Source organism: Giraffa tippelskirchi, chromosome 12 (genome assembly GCF_054371585.1).
Source record: "Giraffa tippelskirchi isolate mGirTip1 chromosome 12, T2T-mGirTip1v1.2.pri, whole genome shotgun sequence".
NCBI lineage: Eukaryota > Metazoa > Chordata > Mammalia > Artiodactyla > Giraffidae > Giraffa > Giraffa tippelskirchi.
In genome coordinates, this window is record NC_137286.1 from 105,018,780 (window position 1) to 105,045,394 (window position 26,615).

The window sequence follows — 26,615 nt, forward strand, 5'->3', positions numbered from 1 at the left end:
ATAAATAAATAAAACTGTATATATATATATATACACACACACACACACACATATACATATATTTTAAAAAGCCCACTCTTAAGACCAGGGCTCTGGGCCCCCAAAAGCAGTATTGTTGAAATAAATGATTTCCCTAGATTCATAAAAAAAGGAGTTTGCTCTCCTGTGTTGCAGGGCTACATTAGACAGTGTCGCAAGCACACTGCGATGTTCTCAGTTGCACAACTGGCCACCATTTTCGGAAACATTGAAGACATTTACAGATTCCAAAGAAAGTTCTTGAAAGACCTTGAGAAGCAGTACAATAAAGAGGAACCTCACCTGAGTGAAATAGGGTCCTGCTTCCTTCAGCACGTACGTCACCTTTTACTTCTTATTAATAAGGTCACATCCAGTTAAGTAATTTAGAAATGTTTCTCCATGAAGAAGAGGCGTCCCTTTCTGTTTTATTTCTTTGTTTGATTAACTTCCCATAGGATGGAGGCGTCACTTGCAAATTAAGTTGATTAGTTTATATCGTTCATCTTGACCTAAATACCCGGGTCTATATTTTTTTTCAAAGTCTTCTCACTTCTCTGGGGTTTGGAGTTAGTGGAGTAATTTCTCGGAGATGGCTGGGAGGGCCCCCCGGGGAGTTGGGGGCAGGGGTGGGGGGACCAGCGGGGAAGAGGTGGGCACGTGGACAGCAGGTGCAGCCCAGGAAGGAGGCCTGTGACCCCGAGGCAGGGCTCTGCATCCCCCTGGTCACCGGGAGAAACCCACCTGCCCGGGAGAGGAGAGGGCAGGAGGCAGCCAGGGCAGAAACCCTCACCTCCCCATTGTCCCCGGTGACACGGAGGCGCCGCCCCCCAGGGAGGCCTGTGCCCCTGCCACACCCTCTGGGGGTCCGTGGAAGGGGCCGGTTTTGGGGAGGGGGGTGATACTATTTCCTCCGCAGACTCCCCTCCACCCCTCCCCACAGGGAGGAGTTGGCGCCACGGGCACCCCTGTCCGGGATGGGGGTGGGGGGACTGGAGTTTTCTAAGCTCTCGCGGGCCGGTCCCGAGCTGACGCGGCTCCACGCCCTCCCCAGCAAGAGGGCTTCGCCATCTACTCGGAGTACTGCAACAACCACCCGGGCGCCTGCGCGGAGCTGGCGGGCCTGATGCAGCAGCGCCGCTACCGGCACTTCTTCGAGGCCTGCCGGTTGCTCCAGCAGATGATCGACATCGCGCTGGACGGCTTCCTGCTGACGCCCGTGCAGAAGATCTGCAAGTACCCGCTGCAGCTGGCCGAGCTGCTCAAGTACACCGCGCCAGAGCACAGGTAGGGGCCAGAAACCCGGACGTGGAGGGCCGCCTGCGTCATGTATTACCTAGTCGGATCAGAGTCCCGTTATAGAGGGCGGGGACACACAGGACCTCCGGACGTGGAGTGCCGCCTCTGTCAAACTGTATTACCTAGTTATAGATAATACAGAGGGGGAGGACACACAGGACCCCTGAAGGAGCATGCAGTTTCCAGGGCATGTTGAGTGGGGGCTACGGCTTCATGAGGTCCTGCTGGGCTCCCACCCTGTTCTGGTCCAGGGCAGTGCTTGCTCCCTCCCCAGCCTGCCCACCCTGGCCCTCTGGCTCTGAGCACAGGGCTTCTGGTTGTGGTTACTGAACGCTCCACCTCCCTTTGGGGCTTATTTGTTAATTCTCCCAAAGGACCCCCCCCAAATTATCCTTTGCTTACGGATAGCAGCTTGTCGTTTTCCCGTGTGTACAGAACCATGTCTGATCTTGCTGTGATTGGATGTCAACTGTCATCCATTCGGTCAGCTCTGGGACGTGGATGAGGGTCTCTCCCACAGGCCTGGCTGCTTGGTGCCCTTTGCTGACAGCAATGATCCCTCGAGTTTTCAGCAGCCTACAGCTGAGGGCCAGTGAGGACACGGCTGTCGTCCAGCACTATTTTAGGATAACGCTTCTGTGTTTATGAAAACCAAACCTTGTCCCTGACATCCGTGTCACAACACAAGGCCTTGCCTCCGCCTGCAGCCCTTGTAAGGACAGGGGCCCATTGGGAAGAGGGAGCTGGGAGAGGACAGTGCCTGGAGGAATTTGCTGCAGCAGACCACCAACTCTGTTTAACATCTGTCTATTGCCCTGAGAGCAGTCAGATTGCGCCTGCCCTGCAGGGTGGGGGGGACGGGTCATTCTTCTGTCCTTGGCTGCTGAGCTCCTGCAGAGAGACGGGCCTGGGAAAGGGGGCTTTTCACAATTAGATGGAAGGTAGAAGGGAAGAGCAGGGTTGCTTAACTACATGCCCAGACAATGACGTTAGTTTAAAGAATCAAGATGAAAGGACTAAGAGAAAGGAGTTTCTTGAAAAAAATTAAAAAGAAGCTGTTATTTTTTTTTTTCTTTTTCTGATGGGAAAATCAGAAAACTTGCAAAGTCAGGCAAGTCACAAATTTGAAGAAATATTTTTGAAGAGAATAAAAAGACATCATGATGAGGAACCAGAGAAAATAAAAAGGCAACTTAGAAAGCAGAACATCTTGAAAGATGGGAAAGCTATACCAGGGGTACACTCATTGCCCTTTAGCACTTAATTTTTCTCTTTTAAGGGCATTTTTCACTATGAAGCATTTGCATACTTTGTTTCACCAAAAAAAAATCATTTTAAAGGAAATGACAAAAAGCCATTTCCTCATCTGAAGTAAGACAAACCAAAATATTTTAAAAGAACCATTACATTCTGCCTCTTTTCTGGAATTGTACAGAAAAATTTGTAGAAAAACAGTAATTTTGCCTTGTTGCTGGAGCCCTCTCTGGGGGGTTTGCTCCCATTATTTTGGCAGCCCCCGTATGCCACTTGGTTCTTCTTTTCTGCTCTGCTCTGTCTGAAGACATCGGGGTCTGATCTGCCTGGAGATGGGGTGGGGTTGTTGTTCATTTGCTAAGTCATGTCTGACTCTGCGAACAGAGGAACTGCAGCGTGCCAGGTTCCTCTGTCCTCCACTATCTCCAGGAGTTTGCTTAAATTCTTGTCCATTGTTGGTGATCCAATCCAACCATCTCATTCTCTGCCGCCCCCTTCTCCTTTTGCTTTCAGTCTTTCCCAGCATCAGGGTCTTTTCCAATGAGTCGGCTCTTTGCATCAGGTGACCAAAGTATTGGAGCTTCAGTGGGGTGGGGAGTGTTTGGTAAACAGCGGAGTCCGCTCCCAAGACTTTTTCCCCGGCTGTGAAGGACTGCAGTCTAGTCCACCCGAGACCCTGGGGCTGTGTCTGTCCCGGAAGACACAGGAAAATGCTGAGGGAAAGACTTAGCTCTTAGCCAGGCAACTGCTTTTCCACATCCCCAAAGTGTTAGTGATGGACAGGGAGGCCTGGGGTCACAAAGAGTCGGACAGGACTGAGTGACTGAATTGAACTGAAAGTGTTAATGCAGAACGAGACCTGCATGTAAACCTTTCTGGCCCCAGGCAGGCTCTCCTGCAGCCTGTGTGCAGATCAGAGCCTTGGTTTTCCCGGTGTCTCCAGGGTCTGAAGGGCTTCTGGGCAGGGGGACGTAGCAGTTTGGTTTGACTGCAGTGTGGAAAGCACCAGAAATGAAGGTGCTCAGACACACAGGAAATGTCGGTCAGCATTTACACAACTCACTCATGTCCTCCCACGTAAGGCGAGGCTCAGCCAATCAGGACTCCTGGAATGAGTGGTGACCGTCACAGAACTTTACAGGGAAAACTAGCACAGTGTGGACCAGAGCCAAAACAGAGGCCTGTCCCTTCTTTGTTAATGAAAATCACCCCTCGTCACTGTGACTGAAACTTATTTCTTGCGGCCTTTGCTTTCATTCACTGTGGTTTCTGGGAAACGATTGATGATATTCTTATTCCAGAAAACTCTGCTGTCATTTGGTCAGCTCCCTTAGCCTACGCGGACTGTAGCCTACTCACGGAGGAACAATGGCTGTTGTTTAGAGGCCATCTTGTCTAGGCTGTCAGTATACAATCAGAGGTGGAGCGTGTTGCTTCATGGGTCCTCGTTTGCCTGTCGCCCATTACATGGTTAAAATTAACCCCATCTTGCAGTGATTACGACAATATAAAGGCAGCGTACGAGGCCATGAAGAACGTCGCCTGCCTGATCAACGAGCGGAAACGCAAGCTGGAAAGCATAGACAAGATCGCGCGGTGGCAAGTGTCCATCGTGGGCTGGGAGGTACGTTGGAGCCCGCCGCCCTCAGCACCGAACCCCCCTCCACCCCTGACCTGTGGTCCCCTGGTGGGATGACACACTTTACAACCTGTGATAGGTTCCCTCTGCTCTTGGCTTCCATGGTGTGATGTTTTGATTCACGCTGTTGAAGTTAGCAGTCAAATGCTTGACCCTCGACCTCCACTGGGAAGTACTCTGAAGAGCGTCTTCAGAGTACCCAATAATCCGTTTATTGGGTAAACCCTTTGTCCCTCCTGCCTGATGGTGGGCTCCATGAGGGCAGCTGGACAGTGCTCACAGAGCAGCAGGTTGTGTGGAGGTGGGAGTGCACGTCCCCTGTGACCTGGGAGAGAGGGATGCTCTGTCTGTAAGGTGGGGGGCAGGCAGGAGAGGTGTTACCTGCAGGGCTGGTGAGGACCGTGTGAGGCGGAGCAGTGCAGCACTGACACACAGCCTGAGTGGTGGTCCAGCGTGTGCGCACACACATATGCACACACACACATACACGCACTCTTTTGTTTATAAAAACAACAATGACGGCAGCTAGAACTTGTACAGCTAGAGCTTGTACTTGTACTGGATTCACACATGCCTGGCTCTGGTCTAAGCTGTTTAAATATATGAACTCGTTTAACCCTCTCAACAGTCCTGGGGAGTAGGAACTATTATTACCCCATTTAAAAGATGGGGAAACTGAGGCACAGAAAGGTGAAGGAGCAGAACGGGCCCTTGGCCATCACCAAGGATGACAAGCCCATGATGTGCAGATAGCTATGAGATCCAGCAGGGGGCGTCCCGCCTCTGATCAGCTGTCAGAACTCACTCTCCCCAAGCAGTGTGGGAGTGGAAGTTTTTTAACTAAAGCAGGTGACAGCAGTGAGCACTGGAGAGAAATACTATTTCCAGGTGCTCACAGTCCCTGTGTTTCAGCCTCCTGTTCCATGAGTGAGGAAGCTGGGGCACAGAATCCCTGCAGGCTAGTATTTCACAGTCAAGATCCTTTGCCTCCAAAAATACTGTGTATAACTGGGATCAGAGGAGAATAAAATATTAAAGGCCAGTATCATAGCAAATAGCATAAAGTTGTGTTGGGTTAGATCCAACCTAAATACTACAGAAGTACGTTTTTCCTCCTGCCCTTGGACTCTGATGTCTCGGGGATCATTTGTTGTCGGAAGCTTACCAGTTTCCTGCTGGCATTGTGCCATCTGGCCTTTTGTCTCCGAGGCCCTGAGCTGGTTATGTGGGGAGCTGCTGCCTGACTCAGAAGCCCCCTGCCTACAGCCTGAGTGCCCAGCCGCAGGGGGCCCCCGTGCTCTCAGGGTCCGTCCAGGCCTGCCACCCTTTCGGCTCCTGGTGGGGTCCCTCCACCCAGCATTTTTCACCAGGTCTCTCTGATAGAGGGAACCCCTCAGGTGGTACACAGGCTCGCTCACATTTTCTCTTGGAGTCTAAAAGATAAGAAATTCCCCACCTGAGGAGGCTGACAGAGAGGTCTGACCGGCCTTTGGGGGCCTGCCCTGCATGTGGGCCCCATGTACCTGGCCGCATGCGGAGGGTTCATGCTAGGGCCCCCCTGTACCCCCGGCACCTGAAGGAGACCTCCCCTCAGGCAACCTCAGACATGCTTGCACCCCTGCCCCCAGGGCCAGGACCTCCTGGAGCGCAGCTCGGAGCTGATCCACTCCGGGGAGCTGACCAGTGTCACGCGGCAGGGCAGGAGCCAGCAGCGCACCTTCTTCCTATTCGACCACCAGCTGGTTTTCTGCAAGAAGGACCTGCTGCGCAGGGATGTGCTCTACTACCGCGGCCGCACCGACACAGACGCCGTGGAGCTGGTGGACCTGGAGGATGGCCGCGACGGCACCCGCGGGCCGGGCCTCAGGAACGCCTTCAGGCTGGTCAGCCAGACGGGCGATGAGGTGCACCTGTTCTGCGCCAGGAAGCCCGAGGACAAGGCGCGGTGGCTGCAGGCCTTCAGGGATGAGCGCCGGCGGGTGCAGGAGGACCGGGCGCTGGGTGAGCCTGGGGCCCCGCTCACCCCCACAGGGAGGAGGCCGGGGAGCCACCCGCAGGTCCTCGTGTTCCCGAACTTCCTGACGAGACCAACGGTGCAAGGTGCTGTGGGCGCAGTGGTTGTCCCCATTTCACACAGAGGAAATTGAGGCCCAGGGCCCCACCCACTCTTAGCTTAGAGCACGGCCAGTAGAGTTTAACACACCCCCAGGACCAGGAGAGGCACAGGGAGCCTGAATTCGGCTCTCAAGCTCTGCTCTGCACAACACACACGGTGCATCCACCTCGCTGCCTCGTCCGTCCAGGCCCAGCAGCCTCCTCCCTGCTCCAGAGCTCAGGGCCGCTAGGGCAGCCCTGCTTCCTGCCCAGCCCCCTCCTGTCTTTCAGCTCCCGCTTCACCGGGCTGGAGCTGCCAGGCCTTGTATTTACGACGCCCCACCCCCCTACACCCAGGTCTCCAAGCCCAGCCCAGAGCCACCTCCAGGCATAGCAGGGGTCTGAGCACAGATGGACATATGGAGACAGGGCCTGGGCCCCGGAGACGGTGGGGTGAAGGCTGGCCTCTGCAGCCCATGGGGGTCCAGACCTCAAGAGGCCGCGGTCTGCCCTGCTGTGAGGGGAGCTTGCCTGGAAACCAGGAGGGGCTTCAGCGGCCTCCCCTGACTCACACAAGTCCACCACGGAGACTCTCACCCATGGGAGGCCTCCCAGGTCTCACTGGTCAGGCAGAGCAGTGACTGCTTCTCAGCTTTGCCCTGGATGGTCCTGACCGTACCCCTCTCGCCACAGCCATGCTTCCCTGTAGTCGGGGCTTGGGGACAGGGATGGGTGGACGAGTGGATGAGGGGGAGAAACACATGTGTCCTCCAGGGGCCGGCAGGCCTGTGGCCCAGGCGCGTGTGGGGTGAGATAGTCACCCTGGCCTTGCTTGGCCAGTCGCATGTGCCTGGTGTCTCCTGCTTGGACGCATCCTGGCGTCTTGAACCAGGCAGACGTGTAGAGCGGGAAGGAGGTAGAGGGCCGGGCGGGTCTGGGTTCCGGAGCCTGGAGGGGACCCTAGGGCCTGTCAGGGTTGAGGGGCCAAGGCCCAGGACATTCTACCTTTGCACAAGGTAGAGGGGGTCATGGCAATGGGTCCAGGCTGGCCAGCTGCACAGCCAGAGCCCAGGTCTCTGGCTTCAGGGTGGAGGGCCTGCCCAGAACAGCACAGCCACCCGGCCCCGCTCAGTCTTGCCCTTGGCCCTTGTCCACATGGTCTACAGTTGGGGTGCAGGAGCTAGCACCCCTGGCTCAGATGTCATCTCTGCTTGGGGTGAAGCCAAGCCTTCACAGGGCCTGTGGCTTGGCCTCCCCCAGCACCCTCCTTGTGGGGAGACGGTGAGGGAGGCCCTGTGTGTCTGTCCATCTGGGTTTACACAAGCGGTCACTCTGCACGGGGTCCCGGTGTGGGAAATGGTGGTGTGGCCGTCCAGGTGATAGCCCTCCTCCTCGTCCGCCCTCTTCGGCCCCTTCTGCCTGCTTAACAGTTGAGGCTCTTGGCTTTGGTTGGAGAGAGGACCTCAGGGTTAATGTAGGTTTGGTGCAAGTTTTATCCTGAAATGTTTTCACGAGTTTTGAATACATACCGCATTTGTGTCTAAATCCAGGAATGGAAATTTCGGAAAATCAGAAGAAACTCGCCATGTCAAATGCTCAAAAGGCAGCACATGGAAAGTCAAAAGGTGAGTTTCGGAGACGGTTTCATCTCCTCAGTGTGTGTTGTCAGTGTTGGGATTAAAATGGGGAGAAATGCCCGAGGTTGTGACGTGTGACCCACTCTGAGTGGAGGAGACAAGTGTGAGTTAAAAAGAATGACCTATCAAAGCAACAGACGGCTTAAAACCACCTGCATTTGGTTCTGAATGGACTTCAGTGCGGAGGCGTCTGTAAGATGGTTTAACTTGGGGCGGGGGGCTTGTAGGCCCCCAGCTCTGCCCCCTGAGCCTGGGGGGCATGGGTGGCAAGAGAGGGATTCTCCACAGGGCGGCCAGTTGGGAGGAGCCCTGAGGTTTCTGGGGTCGCCCGGCGTGCCCCTTCCCTGACTCCCCTCATGTCGTCCTCTCTCCTGCCGGGGGACAAGGGAGGCCTGTGGACAGAGCCCGTCTTCCAGAACCCCTGCTCTGTCCTCCTCTGGTGCTGACCATCACAGTCAGCTTGTGGTCTGGTAGCTGATTTATTACACCTCAGCTCAGTTGGTAAAGAATCCGCCTACAACGCAGGAGACCCTGGTTAGATTTCTGGGTGGGGAAGATCTGCTGGAGAAGGGATAGGCTACCCACTTCAGTGTTCTTGGGCTTCCCTTGTGGCTCAGCTGGTCAAGAATCCGCCTGCAGTGTGGGCCACGTGGGTTCGATCCCTGGGTTGGGAAGATCCCCTGGAGAACGGACGGGCTACCCACTCCACTATTCTGGCCTGGAGAATTCCATGGACTGTATCGTCCATGGGGTTGCAAAGAGTCGGAGACGACTGAGCGACTTGGACTTCACTTCACTTCCGACCACCGGTGCGCAGGTTTAAAATGCCGGCTCTAAAGAAACAGTTCTGGTTATTTTGATGAGGCATTGGTGCGGTTCTAAGCACGTTACTTGCGTTCACCTAACTAATAACGCCCGCGGTGGGCACTGTACCCACTGTCTCTGAGACTGGAAAACCGAGGCTCAGAAAAACCCAGGAACTCCTCCAGCCGGCGGTGAGCGGACGACGCCGGGCTCTCACCGAGCGCGCCTCACCGCCTCTCCCCCCACGCAGCCTCCACTTCCTGCCCCGCCAGTGCCCGGCTTCCGACTCCTTCCCGGCCTCGGGGCCTCCCGGGGGCGTCCTGGGACGGGGTTTAGGTGAGGCCTCGGGGAGGCCGTCTGTGTCCATCTGAGTGGGTTTCTTGGACGGCTGTTGGGGTCCTCCTGGGAAATGTGACTGGAGGTCGGGCGGGGAGCGCGCGGGGCTCTTCCTTTTGGGCTGACCTGTGACCTGAGTGGCTGTCCCTCTGCACCCACCCCCCTCCACCCCAGGCTACGGCGGCTGCCCCGCGGCCCCCCCGCTCCAGAGCCTGCGGCCGGTCCACCAGCGCCACGTCACCGTGCCCAGCAGCCTGCCGCAGCAGCAGGTGTTCGCCCTGGCCGAGCCCAAGAGGAAGCCGTCGCTCTTCTGGCACACTTTCAACAAGCTCGCCCCCTTCAGGAAGTGACGGGGCCGGGGCCCAGGGACCCGGTGCCCAGGGACCCGGTGCTGAGAGGCCTCCCCGAGGCCCCGCTTGAGCCGAGGGGCCCCGCCTGGGGAAGCAGAGGCCCGGCTGCCCCCTCGGGCTCCGAAGTGATGCTGGGCCGGGCCCCGGGAGCATCGCTGGTGACGAGCTGGTCCAGGCTCGGGGCGGGCCGAGGGCGCTGTGCTCCCCGAGGAGCAGGAGAAGGAGGGTTGGGTCACTGGCCTTCTATCCTGAAGCGGGGCAGGCAGTGCCGGGGCTGTCCCTCTCCTCTAGGGTGGGGAGGGGTGCTGCAGCCCCGTAGGGGTCCCAGGGTGCCCTGGCATCTTCCATGTTTGGTGTTGGGGAGACCAAGGCAGCATCTGAATGTGGTCCAGGGTCCGAGGTGCACAGAGACCAGTGTGCCCCAGAGACAGTGAGGCTTTCAAGGAGGGGGACCTGCTGCTCCCTATGTACACAAGTCTCCTCCCGCGTGCCAGCCCCTGGGCAGAACCCACGAACCTACTCACACACATGCATTTGCCACAGAAAACCCATTCTCTTTAGTTTGACGATAAAGTGAATGTGCAGATGCAGCAGCTCAAAAAGCACCCGGTGCCTGTCCATCTGTCCTTCCTGATCCAGCAACAGTGACAGACGGACCTTCTGCTGCTGCGAATGCAGGGGACTCCAGGGTCCCGCTTCCCCCACGTTCCTCCGTTTGTCACGTGAACCCCAGCAGTAGTGCCAGCCGTGTGGTGATGCACACGTCAACAGGTTTCTGAAGATGTGTTTCTTATGAAAGAGACCTGACAAAACAGATCCAGGTCCAGAGAGAGCAGTCTTCTCCAGCGAGCGCCATGTGGCTGACACCTGTCGGCGGTCACCCCCCTGGCTCTGTCTTGTTGTAAATTTTGATGAAAATACTTGTAAAGGTGCCGGGAGGAGAGCCGCCTGTCCTCAGACAGCAGGCAGGGGTCCAGTCAGGCTCTGGCGTTGTCTGGTTGAGAATCTGTCTATGATGTTGAAAGCACGGAAGTCCCTCTTTTCTACCAGGCCCTTGCTTAAGCATCAACACACCTGTGCTGTCCTAACAGGCGATACCTGAGCCTCCAGGTGTGGTCCCAGAGCCACCCCCCAGGGAGGTGTTCCCTCTGGGCACCTTGGGCCTCCGATCCCGGATGAAGGCCCCTTCTGTGAGGGGGCTTCCCGGGAGGTGCTGTGGCTCCTCATGTGTGTGTGTGTTTCCTTTTTGAATAGACGTCTCCATTCTAGTTGCATTTATATAACTGACCTTTTTTTACTAACAAGGCATAATGATATATTCTTCTGGTGGGGCCCTCCAACAGAAACTGTAGGCGCTCTGTGCTGAACGGAGTTGTGTGTGTATATGGCAGTTGTGGACGGTTGGGCTGCTTGCTTGTTTTTTTTTTTTTTTTTAGTGAAAGAGAATTACTTTGAGGAAGTAAGGCGAATCAGTTGCTCATGTTACATTTCCAGTGAGGACTCGGCTCCAGTGCAGAAGCACCCAGCAGGCCCTCATCTGCCCTGACCTCCTCCAGTTCCCCCAGCTCCCCTACCCCCAGAGCATGGGGACCGAGGGTTGGAGGTGCTGTTGGCAGCCCTGGTCTGTCTCCCGGCCAATCCCTGACTCCCTGCTCCCCTCTCTTCTTTCCCCTGGGGCTTCCCGACGAAGGAACCGTGAGTGCCCCAGGCTGCCCACCCCCCAGCCTCTCTGTACAAGCAGCAGTCGCTTGGTCAGATGTACATCCCAGATGACTCCCGCTTGGGTTTCCAGGTGATATGAAAAATCACTAAAATACGTTTAAAAGGATGTAGCATCCTTTGACCTCTTTAAACCTGTGTGTCTGCCTTGGGTTTATTAGCAGATGCCTGCAGAATAGGTGGGCCGGGGTACTGTTTTCACATTTGCCAGACTTCCTTCTTGATTCCTTGCGTGTCCCACTTGGAGAGAAAGGGAGTCAAAACAAATAGCCTCCTGTCCAGATTGTGTATGGAGTTCTCTGGAAATCTCGCTCTCTCTGTCCTGCCTTTTTTTTCTTTTTAACCCTACACCGCATAATATGGGTGGACCTGCCCGCCAGAACAATAGAATAACGTGATAAATTTCACTTACTTTGTTACTCATGTTAAAGTCTCTGCTAACTTTGTTGAAAGACGTGGGAAATGGCCTCAGGTCCAAAGCAGCGTTCTCGGTTTTGATGAAGCCTAAAATGTAGAACAGTCTTGCAGTAGGTTGTGAGCTATCATAAAGTGGGATATCTCTAAAGCTCTGGAGAAGTAGCATCCTTTGTCTTTGGCTTGCAAACTGAAAGAAGCGGCTGTGATTTGCCAGCCTCTTCCTGGGACTCGTGTGTTTGTTCTCAGCTGATCTGATCTTCACCCCCACCCCGTCCAGAGGATCTGATGTTGAAAACATCTCTGTCATCATCCCCCATCTGCCCACCCCCACCCCACTTCTGAATATCACCGTGCCTTTTTATTCATACTACAGAGGCTGAGCTCCATGCCTGTTGAGAAAATCTCCCAGATCCTGCATCGCTGCTGTCTAGACACAGAGCAAAAGTGCATTTAATCCAAAACCTGTTTCACAACAGAAATGTTCGGTAGAAGCCACAACCCAGCACTTTATCAGTTGAGAATCTCTACAAGCCCAGACTGTTGGTTCTCGACACAGATCAACTCGGTTACCCAGCCGGGACACAGCAGCCCAACCACCTGAGCCAGGGAAGAAACAGGAGTGTGTCATGTTTGAGAGAAAAGAAACAAATGTGTCCCTCACCATTGAGTGCCAACAAGTGTGGATCAACGTGCTTGCTGGCCAGGGATGCTGGGCACACGACAACCTCAGACTGCCCCAAAGTTGCCCCCATAATAATCTTAACCTACAAATTGTCTTCCTGTTAAAATGTCACCTGGCTAATGCTGTTCTTCTCAGGATGTATGCAACAAAGGTGGAATCCAAGAGACTCTGAAAATAACATGTAGAAAACATCTGATCTCGGAAAAAACTCGAAACTTAAACACTGGACGCACATTTAGTGACAACAAACTTAACATTACCTTCTTTGTTATTAGGTATCTGGCACGAATTTAGAAGATACTGTAACTGTGATTTAACAATTGGTCTATTTTTTTTCTTTTGTAAATATCAGCATCCGTCATGTTTGACTTACTTTGCAAGGCTTTCCAGGCCCTGTTCCTTCAATTCCAACTCGTCAACATCAAGATGATGTTGTCTGTCGAGGTCAAGTGACAGCTTCCAGACTGATGATATAGCTGTTGTCAGCTGACATGTGTTGTATAAGATTGCTTGTACAACAAGTATGTACTTTCTCTGAAGTTTTTGTAAAAAATATTTTATTTACAATGTTATTTGATTTCTTGTAAATGCTGTGAATCTATATTTGTTGTTTTGTATCTGTATATTAAAGTTAATTTGTCAGACTGACTGTAGTAATGCATTTGAGTGTGTGTGTGTTGCCTGGTGTGTGTGTGGGTTGTGGGTGTATTACATATGTATGGTGTATAGATGAGTGTATGTGGGTGTGTAGACTATGTGTGTGTAGTGTGAATGTATATGAGTGTGTGTAGTGTGTGGGTATGTGTATAGGAGGTGTGGGTATGGGTGGTGGGGTGTGTAGTGTGAGTGTGTATGCATGTGTGTGTAGTGTATGAGTGTGTATATAGTGTGAGTGTATGAGTGAGTGTGTAGTGTTTGGGTGTGTGTAGTGTATGGGGTGGGTGTGGGTGGTGTGGGGGTGAGTGTGTGTGTGTGTATGTGTGTGTGCATGTGTGTGTATGCATGTGTGTGTGTAGTATATTTTAAGTGGAGAGTAAGTGTCTAGGAAGCTTTCTGGGATTTACAACTCGTTCCCTGCCTGGATGCCAGTAGATTTCTTTTCAGCAAAAAGTCACCATTAATGACCTGGTCAGATTGCTGGGTGAGTGTGGAAGAAAGGGGTCTCCGAGGGAACAGAGGAGCCACTCTGCTTGGAGAAAAGCCCCCAAACATTGAAAAGAGACTGGAGAAGCCAAAACCTGAGTGAGAAGGCCCGTTCTGGTTCCCAGGGGCAGGAGGCAGCTGCTGGCCCTTCCCCAGAGGGGCTCAGCCAGCCGTGTTCACTGAGCCAGGCCAGTGGGGTGGGGGAATTAGCAAATTTCCCTCCCTAATTAACAGCTCGGGAAAGTCAGCAAAGGCCTACTGTTGCTGTGGTGGTCACCAGGAAGGGGTCCCCACAGAGGTTGCTGCTGACTCTTATCTGAACAGCCACCTGCCCCCACCTCTTTGGCTGGGCTGAAAGACGGGCTTACGCTCATGGGCTGGGGGTGTGGATTCGGAGGGTGGCGCCAGCGACACAGGAGGGTACCCATGGAGGGGGGGCAGGGCTGTCCTCAGAGGGGTCCTGGGGAGTCGCCCAGCAGGTGAGTCACCCACCCACCCACTAGGCACCAGAGAGGCAGCGAGACGGGTGCTCGTCCAGTGGGGCATGTTGTCTGGAGACAAGCACTCGGAGCATCACTAGAATGCAGCACGTGTCCTGTGACATGCGAGCAAACGTCTGAGTTCTGGGAGAACTCAGGGACGGCCCCTTTCCTGGGGGATTGGGGCAGGAGGTAGGGCCCCAGCAGACCCCAAAGGGGAGCCCTCAGAGCTGTTCTCTGAGAAAGAGCATTGGGGCATTTGTTCTCTTGATGTTACCTTTAAGTCAGAAGTCAACGTTAATAGACTGATGGGAAAAGAGAGGAATCAGTCATTATATGGGATTGGAAAAATGGTTTCACCATGTTGTTCTTGGGGCTTCCCATAGACAGAAGAGTCTGGTGGGTTACAGCCCATAGGATTACATACTGAAGTGACTTAGCATGCATGCATGCATGTTGTTCTTAGTGCCGTGTGTGTGGGTGTGCATGCGTGCATGCGTGTGGTGAAGTGTTACTCAGTCATGTCTGACTCAGTCATGTCTGACAGCTCGGCATTGCCTCAGTTTTTGAAGTTCTTCCAAGAGGTCTTGTGCTCACGTGTTCCCTCCCCTTCCTGCTGTTTTGCAGATCTATCCGCCAGGGGATTGCCTGGCAGGAAGGTGTGATTTTATTTAGTTTGCTTCTGATTCCTGGTTTGCAGAGCCCCTGGGTGCCGCCTGCAGCCCTGGGTGCAGGTAAGTGCCTTAAGACACAACTTCTTTGCATTCAGTTTAAGGCGTCGGAGTCAGAAAGCAGCTCTGTTATCACTGGTGTGTGATCTGTGTGCTTAGTCTCTCAGTCGTGTCCGACTTTTGCGACCCCATGGACTGCAGCCCGCCAGGCTCCTCTGTCCATGGAGTTCTCCAGGCAAGAATACTGGAGTGGGTTGCCATTTCCTTCTCCAGGGGATCTTCTCGACCCAGGGATTGAACACACGTCTCCTGCATTGAAGGTGGATTCTTTACCCACTGAGCCATCGGGAAAGCCCACTTTTTGCAAAGTAGATAGATGTCTACAGAGTTTGGGGTGAGAAAGGAGTAAGCCAGTTCCAAATACACTCTGAAGAGTGTATAGGAGATACACAGAGGAGATAGAAGCAGATTTTGAAATCTTTCTGCTAGAACTCTGCAGACTGTCTGGGAGGAGGGTGAAACCCTAGAATAAATTGTGAGACCTGTCTAGGGAGCTTTCTAGAGAAGCTTGGATTATTTTACACAAATGTTAATGTAGACATTCTTAGATTCCTGGCAGTACTATGCAGGGTAGTTTAAAACAAGGTCCTCAACATGTGTTGAAGAAGAAATACATGTGTACAAAGTATAGAGAAAGTGAGGAAAATGTCTTCAGTGATGGCAAGTTGGAGGTTTAGATTCTTGAGCAATCATGTCTGGGGTGACTCTGGGCTCACCCACCCCTTGTGTCCTGTGCAGCCTTCAGAGGCTGGAGGTTTGGAGACCCAGGGAAGATTGCTCTGCTGGGTTCTGGCCAATCTTCATTAAATCTTCCTATTTGGAGAAGTAGGAACCTTGAGAAGTGGAAACCCTTAACCTTGGCCATGGACCAGGGACATCATGTCCTTGAAGAATAGTAATCAGGATGTGCCCTGAGTGACCTTTTGTAAAGCAATTCAGTAGTGAAGGAGAATATAGATCAAGCACAGGAGGAACTACCCAGAAACAAGAAGAACCGATTTTACTTGGGTCTAAAACACAGTAACTCCAAAAGCGTTTGCAGTCTATAACCCTTTGTCCTTAGCTGTTTCCGTATGTTAGGGTTAGGGGCTCACGGAGGCTTCTCAGGGGCCCTCCTCCCCCCATGAACTTGACATTCAGCAGGAGGACTGTGTCCACTCTCTGTGTGTCCACACTGGCGGTATTGATATACGGCTGTCCCCGCTGTCAGAGGTTTAGTGTATCACCTGAAGGGTTTCCGACCCAGTGTATCCTTAGCAGCTCTGTGGGCTCAGCTACTACAGGCGTCAAGCCCTACTCACTTTGGATGGGCGCCCATACCTTTGACAGAGGAAGCTTTGCATCGCTTATGACGTAGGCTTGGATGCGGGTAAGAGACCCCACATAACAGGCTCCGGCGAGCGAGCAGAACATGCAGGTCTTGCCCATGTCAGCAACAGGCTGGGAGGGCAGGGTGGCCTGCGCTGTCATCAGAGACCAGGATTTCTTGTCCCCAGGGCGCTGCCCTCCGTCAAGGGGCCCACAACGGCTCACGAGGGAGGGGGCACCCCCTCCCGGGAAGGTCGTGGTCCACACGGTGCCTGTGTTGGTTTCAACCACTTCCCAGCGGCCACAATCGAGTTTCACGGTGGACCTGGGCTGTGAGGAAGCTGGGTCATGAGTCTGTCGTGGGCTGCCACGTGCTAGCTAGAATTTCTGTCACCATTGACGACGGGGAGCAGGGGCGTTAGACTAGAACCTCCACTGAAAGCGTCCACAAGAATTAGATTCAACATCCAGCTGCCTACCTGTGATGATTCATGCATAGTTAGAACCAGGATGAAGGAAGGCAATGGCAACCCACTCCAGTACTCTTGCCTGGAAAATCCTATGGACAGAGGAGCCTGGTAGGCTGCAGTCCATGGGGTCGCTAAGGGTTGGACATGACTGAGCGACTTCACTTTCACTTTTCACTTTCATGCGTTGGAGAAGGAAATGGCAACCCACCCCAGTGTTCTTGCCTGGAGAATCCCAGGGACGGGGGAGCCTGGTGGGCTGCCGTCTGTGGGGTCACACAGAGTCGGACACGACTGAAGTGACTTAGCAGCAGAACCAGGATAATATCCATTCATTCAACCACACAACAAATACTGGACTGTGATGTGCTGAAAATAGGAAAGCGTGAAGATGCAGCTGCTGTCTTCAGTATGCTGTTACCTGCCAGTCATGCCAGTCCAGGGGCTGTGTGGAGAATGGATGGGGGAGGGAGAGAGAGCCAGAGAAGACAGAGGAGGCAGGGGGAGTGGAGGAGGGAAGCCACCGGGGGTCCTAGCGCCAGCACCTTCTACACAAACACGGGACGCTGGAGTTAAACCTTGCAACTGAGGAGCCAGGCTGAGGCTTTGTGAGAAACACCCGTGTAACTTTTTATTTGGAAAAATAACCCACGAATATGATTTCTCGTCTATGCCTTGTGCAAACCCTCCTGTCCATCTTCTAAACATTTTTTCTTTAGAGATGGTGCCGCACCTTTTCTCGCTGCTCATCTTGGGGCAAAGGTGTTCCTTTATTCACAACTGGCACTTCTGCCCATGTCAGGGGTGCAAGAGCCCAGAAGAGACTCCCGGAAGGGTGCGCATTTGCTTTCATCTCAGCTCCTCTCTGGCTGGAGAGCAACGTGCAGTTTATCCCAACTTGACACTTTATGAGCTCACGATCTGTTTTATTATTGGAATAATTGTAACACACATTTTGAAAAAAATTAAAAGGGAGAAATATAGACCCCTACGGAGGCTGGTGTATGCAGTTTAGATTTGACTGCAACCAGCCACTTCCGAGTTACACAGAAGAGGAAGGTGTAGATTATTTATGGAAATTGGCTCTGAGAAAACTCAGCTCGATTTCCTGAAAGGGCGTAAGTTTGTGACTTCGGAGGGAAACATCCGCCTTTCCTTTTCCGAAAATACTTTTCTTTGCATCAAACTGGGCCCTAAGACACGTAGTGGCTTCCATCAGGTGGCGCCGTAATCCTTTGTGTCACAGTCTAGCTGGGTTTAGAAAATGTATCTCTAGAGACAGTTTTATAGACACTGTAAAAAAGCCTTTTTAAAAAAGAGCAGCTCTCGGAACCCCCCAATCCAAAGCAGCCATGTGCATATGGATATATCTGCTCTAATTTTTGTTACTACACACACAGGCACACACTGTTTTATTGTGCTTCACAGATAGCCCGTTCCATAACACATTAAAGGTTTGGGGCAACCCTGCCTTGAGCACCAGCTCCTTTGGTGTCCTATTTTGGTACTTCTCACAATATTTCAAATGTCTTCATCATTATTGTTATGATGATCTGTGATCAGTGACCTTTGATGTTACTACTGCTACTTGCCAAAGGCTCAGGTGATGGTTAGCATTTTTCTGCAGTTGGTGGGGAGGGCGCTTCCCTGCTGGCTCAGAGGGTGAAGAATCCGCCTGTAGTGCAGGACACCCGGGTTTGATCTCTGGGTTGGGAAGATCCCCTGGAGAAGGAAATGGCAACCCACTCCAGTATTCTTGCCTGGAGAATCCCATTGACAGAGGAGCCTGGTGGGCTGCAGCCCATGGGGTCACAAAGAGTCAGACTGAGTGACTCACCCTTTCACTTTCACTGAAAGTTAACCTAGTTACACTTAATAGACCCCAGTATAGTGTAAACATAACTTTTATATGCACTGGGAGCCAAGAAATTTGTGTCACTCAGTTTTTTTGTGATTTCCGCTTTATTGCAGTGGTTCTAGAACCAACCTTTCTCCTGTCTCTGAACTTGACTCCTCCCGGTACCTCCCATAAGTGGAACCAAACAATGTCTGCCATGTGTGACTGGCTAAGTTCACTGAGCACGGTGTCCTCAAGGTTCATCACTGTTGTAACATGCCTCAGAGTTTCTCTCCTTCTTAAGGCTGAATCGTGTCCACTCTCTGCACGGACTGCATTTTATTCATGTGTCAGTGGACACGTGGGATGTTTCCACCTTTGGCGATTGTGGACCACGCTGCTGTGAACATGGGCGTAGAAATATCTGGGAGAGCCTCTGCTATCCCCTCTTTTGAGTACACCCGGAAGTGGGGATGCCAAGCAGAGGCTCATTCCATGTTTGCTTCACTAGTCAACACATGGTTTCATGCACAGTGTGATCTTGTTTTTTGCAGCAGCCCCGAAAGGCAAGCATTCATCTCTTCTCTGGCTCCAAAAAGGGGATTTTCCCAAAGCACAACAGTCAACTGGAGTGTCTTTGCCCAAAGGGACTCAGTCAGCAGGGGTTTCCTGACTTGGGACGTGGCTCTCTCCTTGACTGCTCACCAGTAAGAGTTGCCCCGACCTCCCACATCCCTTCAAGGCTGTGTCCTTCTATTGTGGGTGGCTGGTCTCCTCCCGACTCCCACCTTGAACTGTCCTGACCCTTCTGTCCAAGCCTGACCATTGCGCAGAGTAGAGGCTGTGTCTGTGGCCGTGGTGACGAAAGCCTCTCCCTCTTTCCGTTCAGCCCTGTCGCCCAAGCCATGAGGATCTGGTGGCTCATGCTTGTCTCTGGAGTCTGCACAGGGACGGTGAGCTCACAGGACACCTGCAGGCAGGGCCACCCTGGCATCCCTGGGAACCCTGGTCACAATGGACTCCCTGGGAGAGATGGACGAGACGGAGCAAAGGGCGACAAGGGGGATGCAGGTACCCACCACCTGCGCCTGCAGCTGCCCTCGGCTCCTCCCCGCTTCCTCTCACCTCCTCCCTTCATTCATCGCCTGCGTGCTCAGCGCCTACATGCTCGCCCCTCTCCATCCATCCACACGTACGTCTCTCCATCGCCCAGAAGACACTTATGGAGAGCCTGCCCCAGCCAGACCCAGGCTGGGTGTTGGGAATAGGGCAGCATGGGCCATCAGGACCCTGTCCCCGTGGGCTTTCCCACTGGGTGGGGCTGCCTCTCTGCCTGCCAGCATCTCCAGTACTGCAGGTCCGTTTACAGGAGCAAGTGACGTCATGGATCTTTCTGCCTCAGGTGGCAGGTATGAGGGGTCTTTGGCACCAGGGTCTGGAGAGATCCAATGGCTGGGTCTCTGGCAGAGAGCACCCAGCACGGTGCTAACCTCACGGCCTCCCGTCCTGGTTGCCTGCACAGCACATTGACCACCACTCTAAGGCACTGGAGAGAGCCTTCCAGAACCCGCCCTTCCATCCCCAGTAGTGTGGTGTGAGCATTGTCCTCTGTGCTTTCATAGGAGGCTAGTAGACCTTCCAGTCCACTCCCCGCGGAGTGATGGAAAAGGAGCACAGGTGAGAAAGCCCCCTCGCTCCCACCCAAGTCCTTGTCACATGAGAAACACACGAGCGTGATCAGCTGCGTGCCTAGGAAGCCCACCCGTTCACTTCACAGCCCGCTGCTCTGCCCACTCAGCATCCTTGCCGCTCGCCCCATATGCCCTCGCTCACCCACCATGTGTCATGTGTGAGGGGGTCAGGCTGGGGCTTCCTGGGACCCTCCATCGCTGACCCACACTCAGGAAACTGGAGCTAGAATTTTAACTCCTGCCTGTTTTCTTGCTTTTCACCAGGAGAACCAGGGCGCCCCGGCGGCTCTGGGAAGGACGGGATGACTGGTGACAAAGGAGAACCAGGTCAGACACGGCTTCCCACTCAGCTGCCCTGGTCCTGAGCGGTCAGTGATGTGGCAAGAAGTGTTAAGTGCTAACCAAGGACAAGTCCCTTACAGGGCTCAGAGAGTGACCCACAGGAAAGGCCACGCAGTTCTCTCCAGAAGCTCGCAGTTCAGTGCATGGATGGGCAGACTTTCTGTAAAGGGCCACAGGGTCCCAGTCATGACCACTCAGCTCTTCGTCGTAGGGGAAAGCAGAGGAGGCCTCAGCACGCAGGGCTGTGTCCCGTGAAACCTGAATTGTACATGATTGTCACAAATCTCGGAACATGACTGGTGACCATTTAAAAATGCCCAGCATTTCTAGCTTGCGGGCTGTTCAAAAACAGTCTGGAAGGTGGAAGTGGCTCTTGGTCCGTGGTTTGCTGAAGCCTGATTTCATGCTAGGGCCTGAGGAGGACATAGGATTCTGACTCAGTGGCCCTGGAGGCGGGAGGGTGCTAATGGGGGGGAGGGTGGTGATCACAACGTCCTTACCACACTAGATGGTTCTCGTGCCTTCCATGTGCTGACTCAGCACAACAGCCTATACAGGAGGCAGTTTATTATCCCAGGTTACAGGTGGGCGTCGGCTTGTGTTGAAGTGGTGGAGGCCGGCTGGATCCTGGCGTCTGACTCCAGAGCTGTGCTCGCACCACTGCTGCCCAGTCGGGCTCGGGTGCGAGAAGAGGGGGTGGCCAGGCTGGGGGTTAGGGACAGGGGGAACCAGGACAGCGCGATGCACCTGGCAGGGCAGAGCTCCAGTGAGGAGCTTTTCGGGTGTCAGGTCATCAGTGCTTCGAGTCACCTCTGCTGGCGGCCTGGTGAACCTGCTGTGTGCATTCTTCCCACTTCCAAAGGAGTTCCCTAGGGGATGGAAAGAAAGCTGTCATTTGTTTTTTGGGCTGGCCATGCCCTGGGGCATGCGGGATCTTGGTTCTCCCAACCAGGGGGACAAGGGCTTGAACCCTCGCCCCCTGCAGTGGAAGTGGGGAGTCTTAACCACTGGACCACCAGGGAAGACCCCAAGGAATAACTGTCATTTTAACGTGAGCCCCAATGCTGATTTAGTTGGTATTACCTGATTCAGACAGTGTTCTGGGCACAGCTGAGTGCACGTGCACACGTGCGTGCGTGCGTGTGTGTGTGTGTGTGTGTGTGTACCTGCACAATTGAGAAGTAAATTAACTTTCACACCCTGACTTCATACTAAGCCTGGGTGCTGCTTTACTTCATTCATGTTCTCAATAATATCTTCACAGGGCAGAGCTTCACGAATCGTCTGTTCCTCTGTTCTTTCTCTTCCTTCTCAGGGGCAGATGGACATGTGGAAGCAAAGGGCATCAAAGGTGACCAGGGCTCAAGAGGACCCCCAGGGAAGCATGGGCCAAAGGGACTCGTGGGCCCCCCGGGGGAGAAAGGCCTCAGGGGAGAGACAGGCCCCCAGGGGCAGAAGGGGGAGAAGGGCGACGTGGGGCCCATGGGTCCAGAAGGGCCTGAGGGCAGCACTGGACCTTCGGGCCCAACTGGACTGCCCGGGCCCACGGGCCCCATCGGAAAGCCAGGTCCCAAGGGAGACGCTGGCCCTCTGGGGCCCCAGGGCGAGCCTGGAGTCCGTGGCCTGAGAGGCTGGAAAGGGGAGCGAGGAGAAAAGGGGAAAATCGGCGAGACGCCCGCCTTGCCCAAAAGCGCCTTCACGGTGGGGCTCACGGTGCTGAGCAAGTTCCCTCCATCAGACACACCCATCAAGTTCGACAGGATCCTGTACAATGAGTTCGGCCACTATGATGTGGCCACGGGCAAGTTCACCTGTCACGTGGCTGGCGTCTATTACTTCACCTACCACATCACCGTCTTCTCCAGGAATGTCCAGGTGTCTCTGGTCAAAAACGGGGCCAAAGTCCTGCACACCAAGGATGGTTACACAGGCTCCGAGGACCAGGCCTCGGGCGGCATCGTCCTGCCCCTGAAGCTCGGGGACGAGGTATGGCTGCAGTTGACCGGAGGGGAGAGGTTCAACGGCTTGTTCGCTGACGAGGACGACGACACGACATTCACGGGCTTCCTGCTGTTCAGCAGCTCCTGACAGGTGTGGGGAGGGCAATCTTCCCCCATCCACCGGGGTTAGCTTGGTGAAGACGCTATCTGATGATTTTCCTCTGTTAAGTAGGTCATCACTGTCCTAACCATAAAAAGGTAAAAAGAGGAAAGTTCTTCCTAAAAGTGATTCTACAAAACTCGGCATCCCTCCAAGAGTAAATCTAAAAATACCTGCCATGTTTATTACAGTTTATTTAATATTTTTCCTCATTCCCATGGTCCAGAGAATCCTCTGCTTGTGTGTTCCTTGTGGGAAGTGTTTTGATACCGTTTTAGTGCTCGAAGGAGCCACGAGACTTACTATGTGAATCACCCTGGGGCAAAATTCTTCTTACCTGTGAACTTGAGGAAGCAGATAAGAAGTTATCTTATACAGCAGTGGGCAGGGCCTGCGACAGTGGGTCCCATCCATGAGGGAGAAACAGGAAGGACAAGAAGGGTCCCGGGTCCCAGCCAAGTCAAACTCAGCAGGGCAAATTCCATTCGCGTTTCTTCACTGTCTTACCTTCTAAAATCTTTGAAGGAACGAAGCAGAAGGAAAAGTTACTGAACAGGGAGACCAGGCAGAGAGTTGGAAGTGGAGGGTGGTGATATATATTCTAGTGCATGATGGGTGAAAGGGAAACCAGCCTTCCAGGCCATAGTGGACGTTTCCTGTTCAGACAGGTACTGTCCACTTCCCTTCCTGCTGGTAAACGTATCCTGATATCCACGCTCAGGCCCGGTCTTTCCAGCGGTGTAGACGCTGGGGTCTGGGGTGCATATGAGGTGCAGGCCTGGCAGGTCAGAACACTGTCTTCCTCGGTCCATGGTGACTACTTCCAAGATGGTGCTCAATCCAGCTAAAGCCAATGAGACACAATCTGCCACACTGAAAGACTTGTGGAAAAACAGAAAAGGTCTCTTCCAGCTGAAGCTTGAGCTTTAGGTGGCAGCTGTCTTCTAATCCTTAGAGTCTGAGAACAAAGCCAGAGCTGGAGGTAACCCCGTCCTGACGACAAGGTTTAGGCCTGTAAGTCCAGCTGTTCTGAAAGCAGAGGTATCCCTGGACGGTCTGTGTGTGAGTCAACAAACTCTGTTTGCTTAAACCAGTTTGAGGCAGGTTGTATTGTTACTACTGCTGTTGTCTGAAAGAATCTCAAATGGTCTCTGGTCCAAGGAGAGAGGATGGCAGGATTACAGTGGAAACAATCCAAGACCAAGAATCGAGGTGTTGTTTCAGCCACAACAGAGGAGTTGGACTTGGGTGAGTTTTCAGCCCTCTGTGACCCTGTCTCCGAATGTGCAACAGTGGTTGAACTGAATAATTATGCATGGTCCCAGTACCCTTCTAAAAGGTTTAAATATACCTACGTTAAATCCAGGCATTTTTCTATTAGATGAGAGCAACTAATAAGCAAGAGATGGGCTTCCCAGGTGGCATTAGTGGTAAAGAACCCACCTGCCAATGCAGGAGACATAAGAGAGGCAAGTTTGATCCCTGGGTCAGGAAGATCCCCTGGAGGAGGGCTTGGAAACCCATTCCAGTATTCTTGGATGGAGGACCCTAGTGGGCTACAGTCCATGGGGTCGCAGAGTCAGATGGGACTGAAACGACTTAGCACACACAACAAGCAAGAGGGTGTAAGCCTGGTGCATATTTGAGCAACAGCACCTTCCAACCCCCAGCCTGGGGCATCATTAGTTCTCTGAGGGACTTACAGCCACTGCTGCCACGCGCCAACCAAGCCAGTATGGTTGTGACAGTGTCTTCATTCCCTGAGAAAATGGGAATTTTCTGAATTATCATTACAAGCAGGCAGCACTGCTATAGATGAACTATTGAAAAATTACTTGGTGGTTTTGGAAAACTTTGGAAGTATACAGAAATCATTTCCGTTTTATTGTTATGACCCCATGGACTGCATTGGCCAGGCTTCCTTGTTCTTCATTATCTCCCAGAGTTTGCTCAGATTCATGTCCATTGAGTTGATGATGCCATCCAACCATGTCATCCTGTCATCCCCTTCTAATCCTGCCTTCAGTCTTTCCCAACATCAGGGTCTTTTCCAGTGAGTCAGCTCTTCAAATCAGGTGGCCAGAGTATTGGGGCTTCAGCTGTGGATCTCTGTAGTTTTTACAAGTCTAACTACGCCAGGTTCTCTGAGACACAACACACTTTGTGAATGCAGCACAAGTCATCATCCTTTGAGGGTGTTTGCAGGCTTCAGTGTTTGCATTTAAAATAGTTCGTTACCTTTGTATAAAAACCATTCTGGGCTCAAAAAAGGTTCTCAGCCTTGAAACTCCTTTTAAAAATTATGATAAAATAAGTACTTTTGTCAAATATATTGATACATTTTTTTACATGACACATTTGACATGTGTGTAAGGTCCTGCCATGCAGACCTGCGATGTGGCCGCCCCAAGGACCAACCAGTCACAGACAACGCAGTATTAATCACCATGGAGTAAGGACTTGGGGGATTTTAAATAACTTGAAATCTTTCATTAAAAAGCCTGCAGAAAATGAAATCACGCTTTGTCACATATATACAAATGCAGAATCTGTAGTTAAGTTGTAGAGAATTGTGCAGGCCCTCCCAGGCACTTGCCTTAAGTAAATTTTAAATATCTTATCATTTTGATCACTAGGGCTTTTTCTCCCGACCAGCCTAAATTAAAACCAAACTCTGTTTAAGACTAAGGTGTTGTTAGGGTGGAACTTGGCCCTCGACTCTGCAACTTCAGAGAAGGTTCTGGGGCTGCTCACAGTCCACAGGTGTTGGCAGGGGTGGACTCTACCGCCACTACACTCAGGTGAAACACGATGCCCCTCGGCCTGGACCTCGGCACGAGGCATCCTTAGGGCCTGATGGAGCTGGTCTGGGCGTCTGGTTCCGCGCGAAGCCCAGGTGAGGCCGCAGCAGCAGGCTTGGGGTGATCCTCGCGGGCCGTCCAGGTGAGGCTCCCATCCCTGCACGGCCTCCGCCCCCCGCGGATACCGGGAGGGACCCCTCCGGCCCCAGCCCTCGCCCTCTCCGCCGCTGCCCTCCCGGCCCAGATCTCCGTCTGTCGGTTTGTCGTCGATCTCCGCGAGTTCACGGTCAGTGGAACGACGTCTGCCGACAGCTCTGGCAGCAGGGCTCGCACGTGGAGTGGCAGCGCACGTGCAGCGTTCCTTCCTGGAGCGGAGGCCGACGAGGGGCGACGGGTCTCGGTCCAGTGTTAAGGCCCGCGCCGTGCCGGCCGCTCCCGCGGGTCCCCGGCCGCCCCCTGGCCTCTTGGCGGGGCGGCGCGTCCTGCGGTGCCCACTCCCGGCGCGCGGGGGCGCTCCACGCGGCGGACGTCGGCGGGCGACGCTCTGGCCGCGCGGCCCCGCCCCCCCCGGAAGCGCGGGGTCACGTGGGGCGCCGGCGCTGCCCAGGAGACGCGGCGCGATGCTGTGCGCCCGGGGGCTGCGCGGCCTGTTGGCCGGGCTCCACGTGCGGCGGGTCAGCACCCGCTGGTCCCCGGTGGGCGCCGCCTTCACCGTGCAGCCCCAGGGCCGCCGCCTGGACTGGTCCGGCGAGCGCGGGGTGAGCGGAGTCTGGGGGCCCGGGCGGCGGGGGTCGCCTGCCCGCAGTGACCTTGGGGTCCCCGCTGTGAGGGGCTGGTGCCTGGGGTGGCCCCGCGTGCGGGTCCGGCTCCTGCCCGCGCGACCCCTGCCCACCTGGCCCGCCCGGGTGAGGCGGGCCCGCCTGTGGTGTCACTACTCCGGGTCGGGCCTTCGTAGTCAGTGTCGCTAGTCTCTCCCTGATGCCCGAGACTCCCTCGTCAGTTCTGTTCAAAGCTCTGGCCTCTTTTTTTCCTATAAAACGCGGGACTGGCCTCCGAGGCGGCGCTGCCCACCGCGGAGACCCTCCCCGCCGCAGGTCTCCGTCTCTTGGTTGTCCGGGGGGTCTGTCCGTCCGCACGCGCGCGGGGTCTGGCGTGCCGCAGGCACTCGTGATTGAGTCCTCCTCTCTCCAAGCTCACTTTGTCGCAGTCTGGTTGATGCACAGTGCGGTGTTAGTCTCCGCTGCACACCACAGTAGTTCAGCTCGTTTTTCACGTTCTCTTCCGTTGTGCTTGTCGCAGGATGTTGAATGTGGCTCCCTGGGCTCTGCAGTAGAACTTGCTGCTTGTCCATCACTTATGTAACAGTCCGCAACCGCTGCTGGTTCCAAACAACCAACTCCCCTCCCCACGACAACCACCCTCTCCTGACACTCATTATTGAGTTGGTGACTGGATTGAGGGCAGAAG

At 53.8% G+C, this 26,615-nt stretch overlaps 3 protein-coding genes across 16 annotated transcripts in view; all 3 read left to right on the top strand.

Annotated features, from left to right (window-relative positions):
* Positions 1 to 12,894, top strand: part of SPATA13 (spermatogenesis associated 13) — a 279,726-nt gene extending 266,832 nt beyond the window's left edge. For 6 of the 13 annotated variants that reach the window (XM_081551005.1, XM_081551009.1, XM_081551013.1 and 3 more), the window contains 6 exons: positions 175 to 354; positions 1,073 to 1,305; positions 4,066 to 4,195; positions 5,839 to 6,211; positions 7,855 to 7,929; positions 9,256 to 12,894. In XM_081551005.1, coding sequence (XP_081407131.1) covers positions 175 to 354; positions 1,073 to 1,305; positions 4,066 to 4,195; positions 5,839 to 6,211; positions 7,855 to 7,929; positions 9,256 to 9,431 — 1,167 coding nt within the window. In that variant the 3' untranslated portion in view covers positions 9,432 to 12,894. Of the gene's footprint in view, positions 1 to 174; positions 355 to 1,072; positions 1,306 to 4,065; positions 4,196 to 5,838; positions 6,212 to 7,854; positions 7,934 to 9,255 lie in introns of all 13 variants that reach the window. The other 7 variants (XM_081551004.1, XM_081551007.1, XM_081551006.1 and 4 more) reach the window with 3 other exon arrangements.
* Positions 12,895 to 14,498: 1,604 nt separating this feature from the next.
* C1QTNF9 (C1q and TNF related 9) lies at positions 14,499 to 22,559 on the top strand. 2 transcript variants are annotated; one of them, XM_081551066.1, is made up of 5 exons: positions 14,499 to 14,605; positions 18,769 to 18,921; positions 19,104 to 19,285; positions 20,170 to 20,232; positions 21,563 to 22,559. In XM_081551066.1, exons 3-5 carry the CDS (start codon positions 19,120 to 19,122, stop codon positions 22,333 to 22,335), a joined length of 1,002 nt encoding a protein of 333 aa, XP_081407192.1. In that variant the 5' UTR covers positions 14,499 to 14,605; positions 18,769 to 18,921; positions 19,104 to 19,119; the 3' UTR covers positions 22,336 to 22,559. The 2 variants fall into 2 exon arrangements, with proteins under 2 accessions (XP_081407192.1, XP_081407193.1); XM_081551067.1 differs by having other exon boundaries at positions 18,772 to 18,921.
* Positions 22,560 to 25,755: 3,196 nt separating this feature from the next.
* Positions 25,756 to 26,615, top strand: part of MIPEP (mitochondrial intermediate peptidase) — an 84,500-nt gene continuing 83,640 nt past the window's right edge. The window contains exon 1 of the mRNA XM_081551054.1: positions 25,756 to 25,906. Within this exon, the coding sequence (XP_081407180.1) occupies positions 25,769 to 25,906 (138 nt within the window). The 5' untranslated portion in view covers positions 25,756 to 25,768. The remainder of the gene's footprint in view (positions 25,907 to 26,615) is intronic.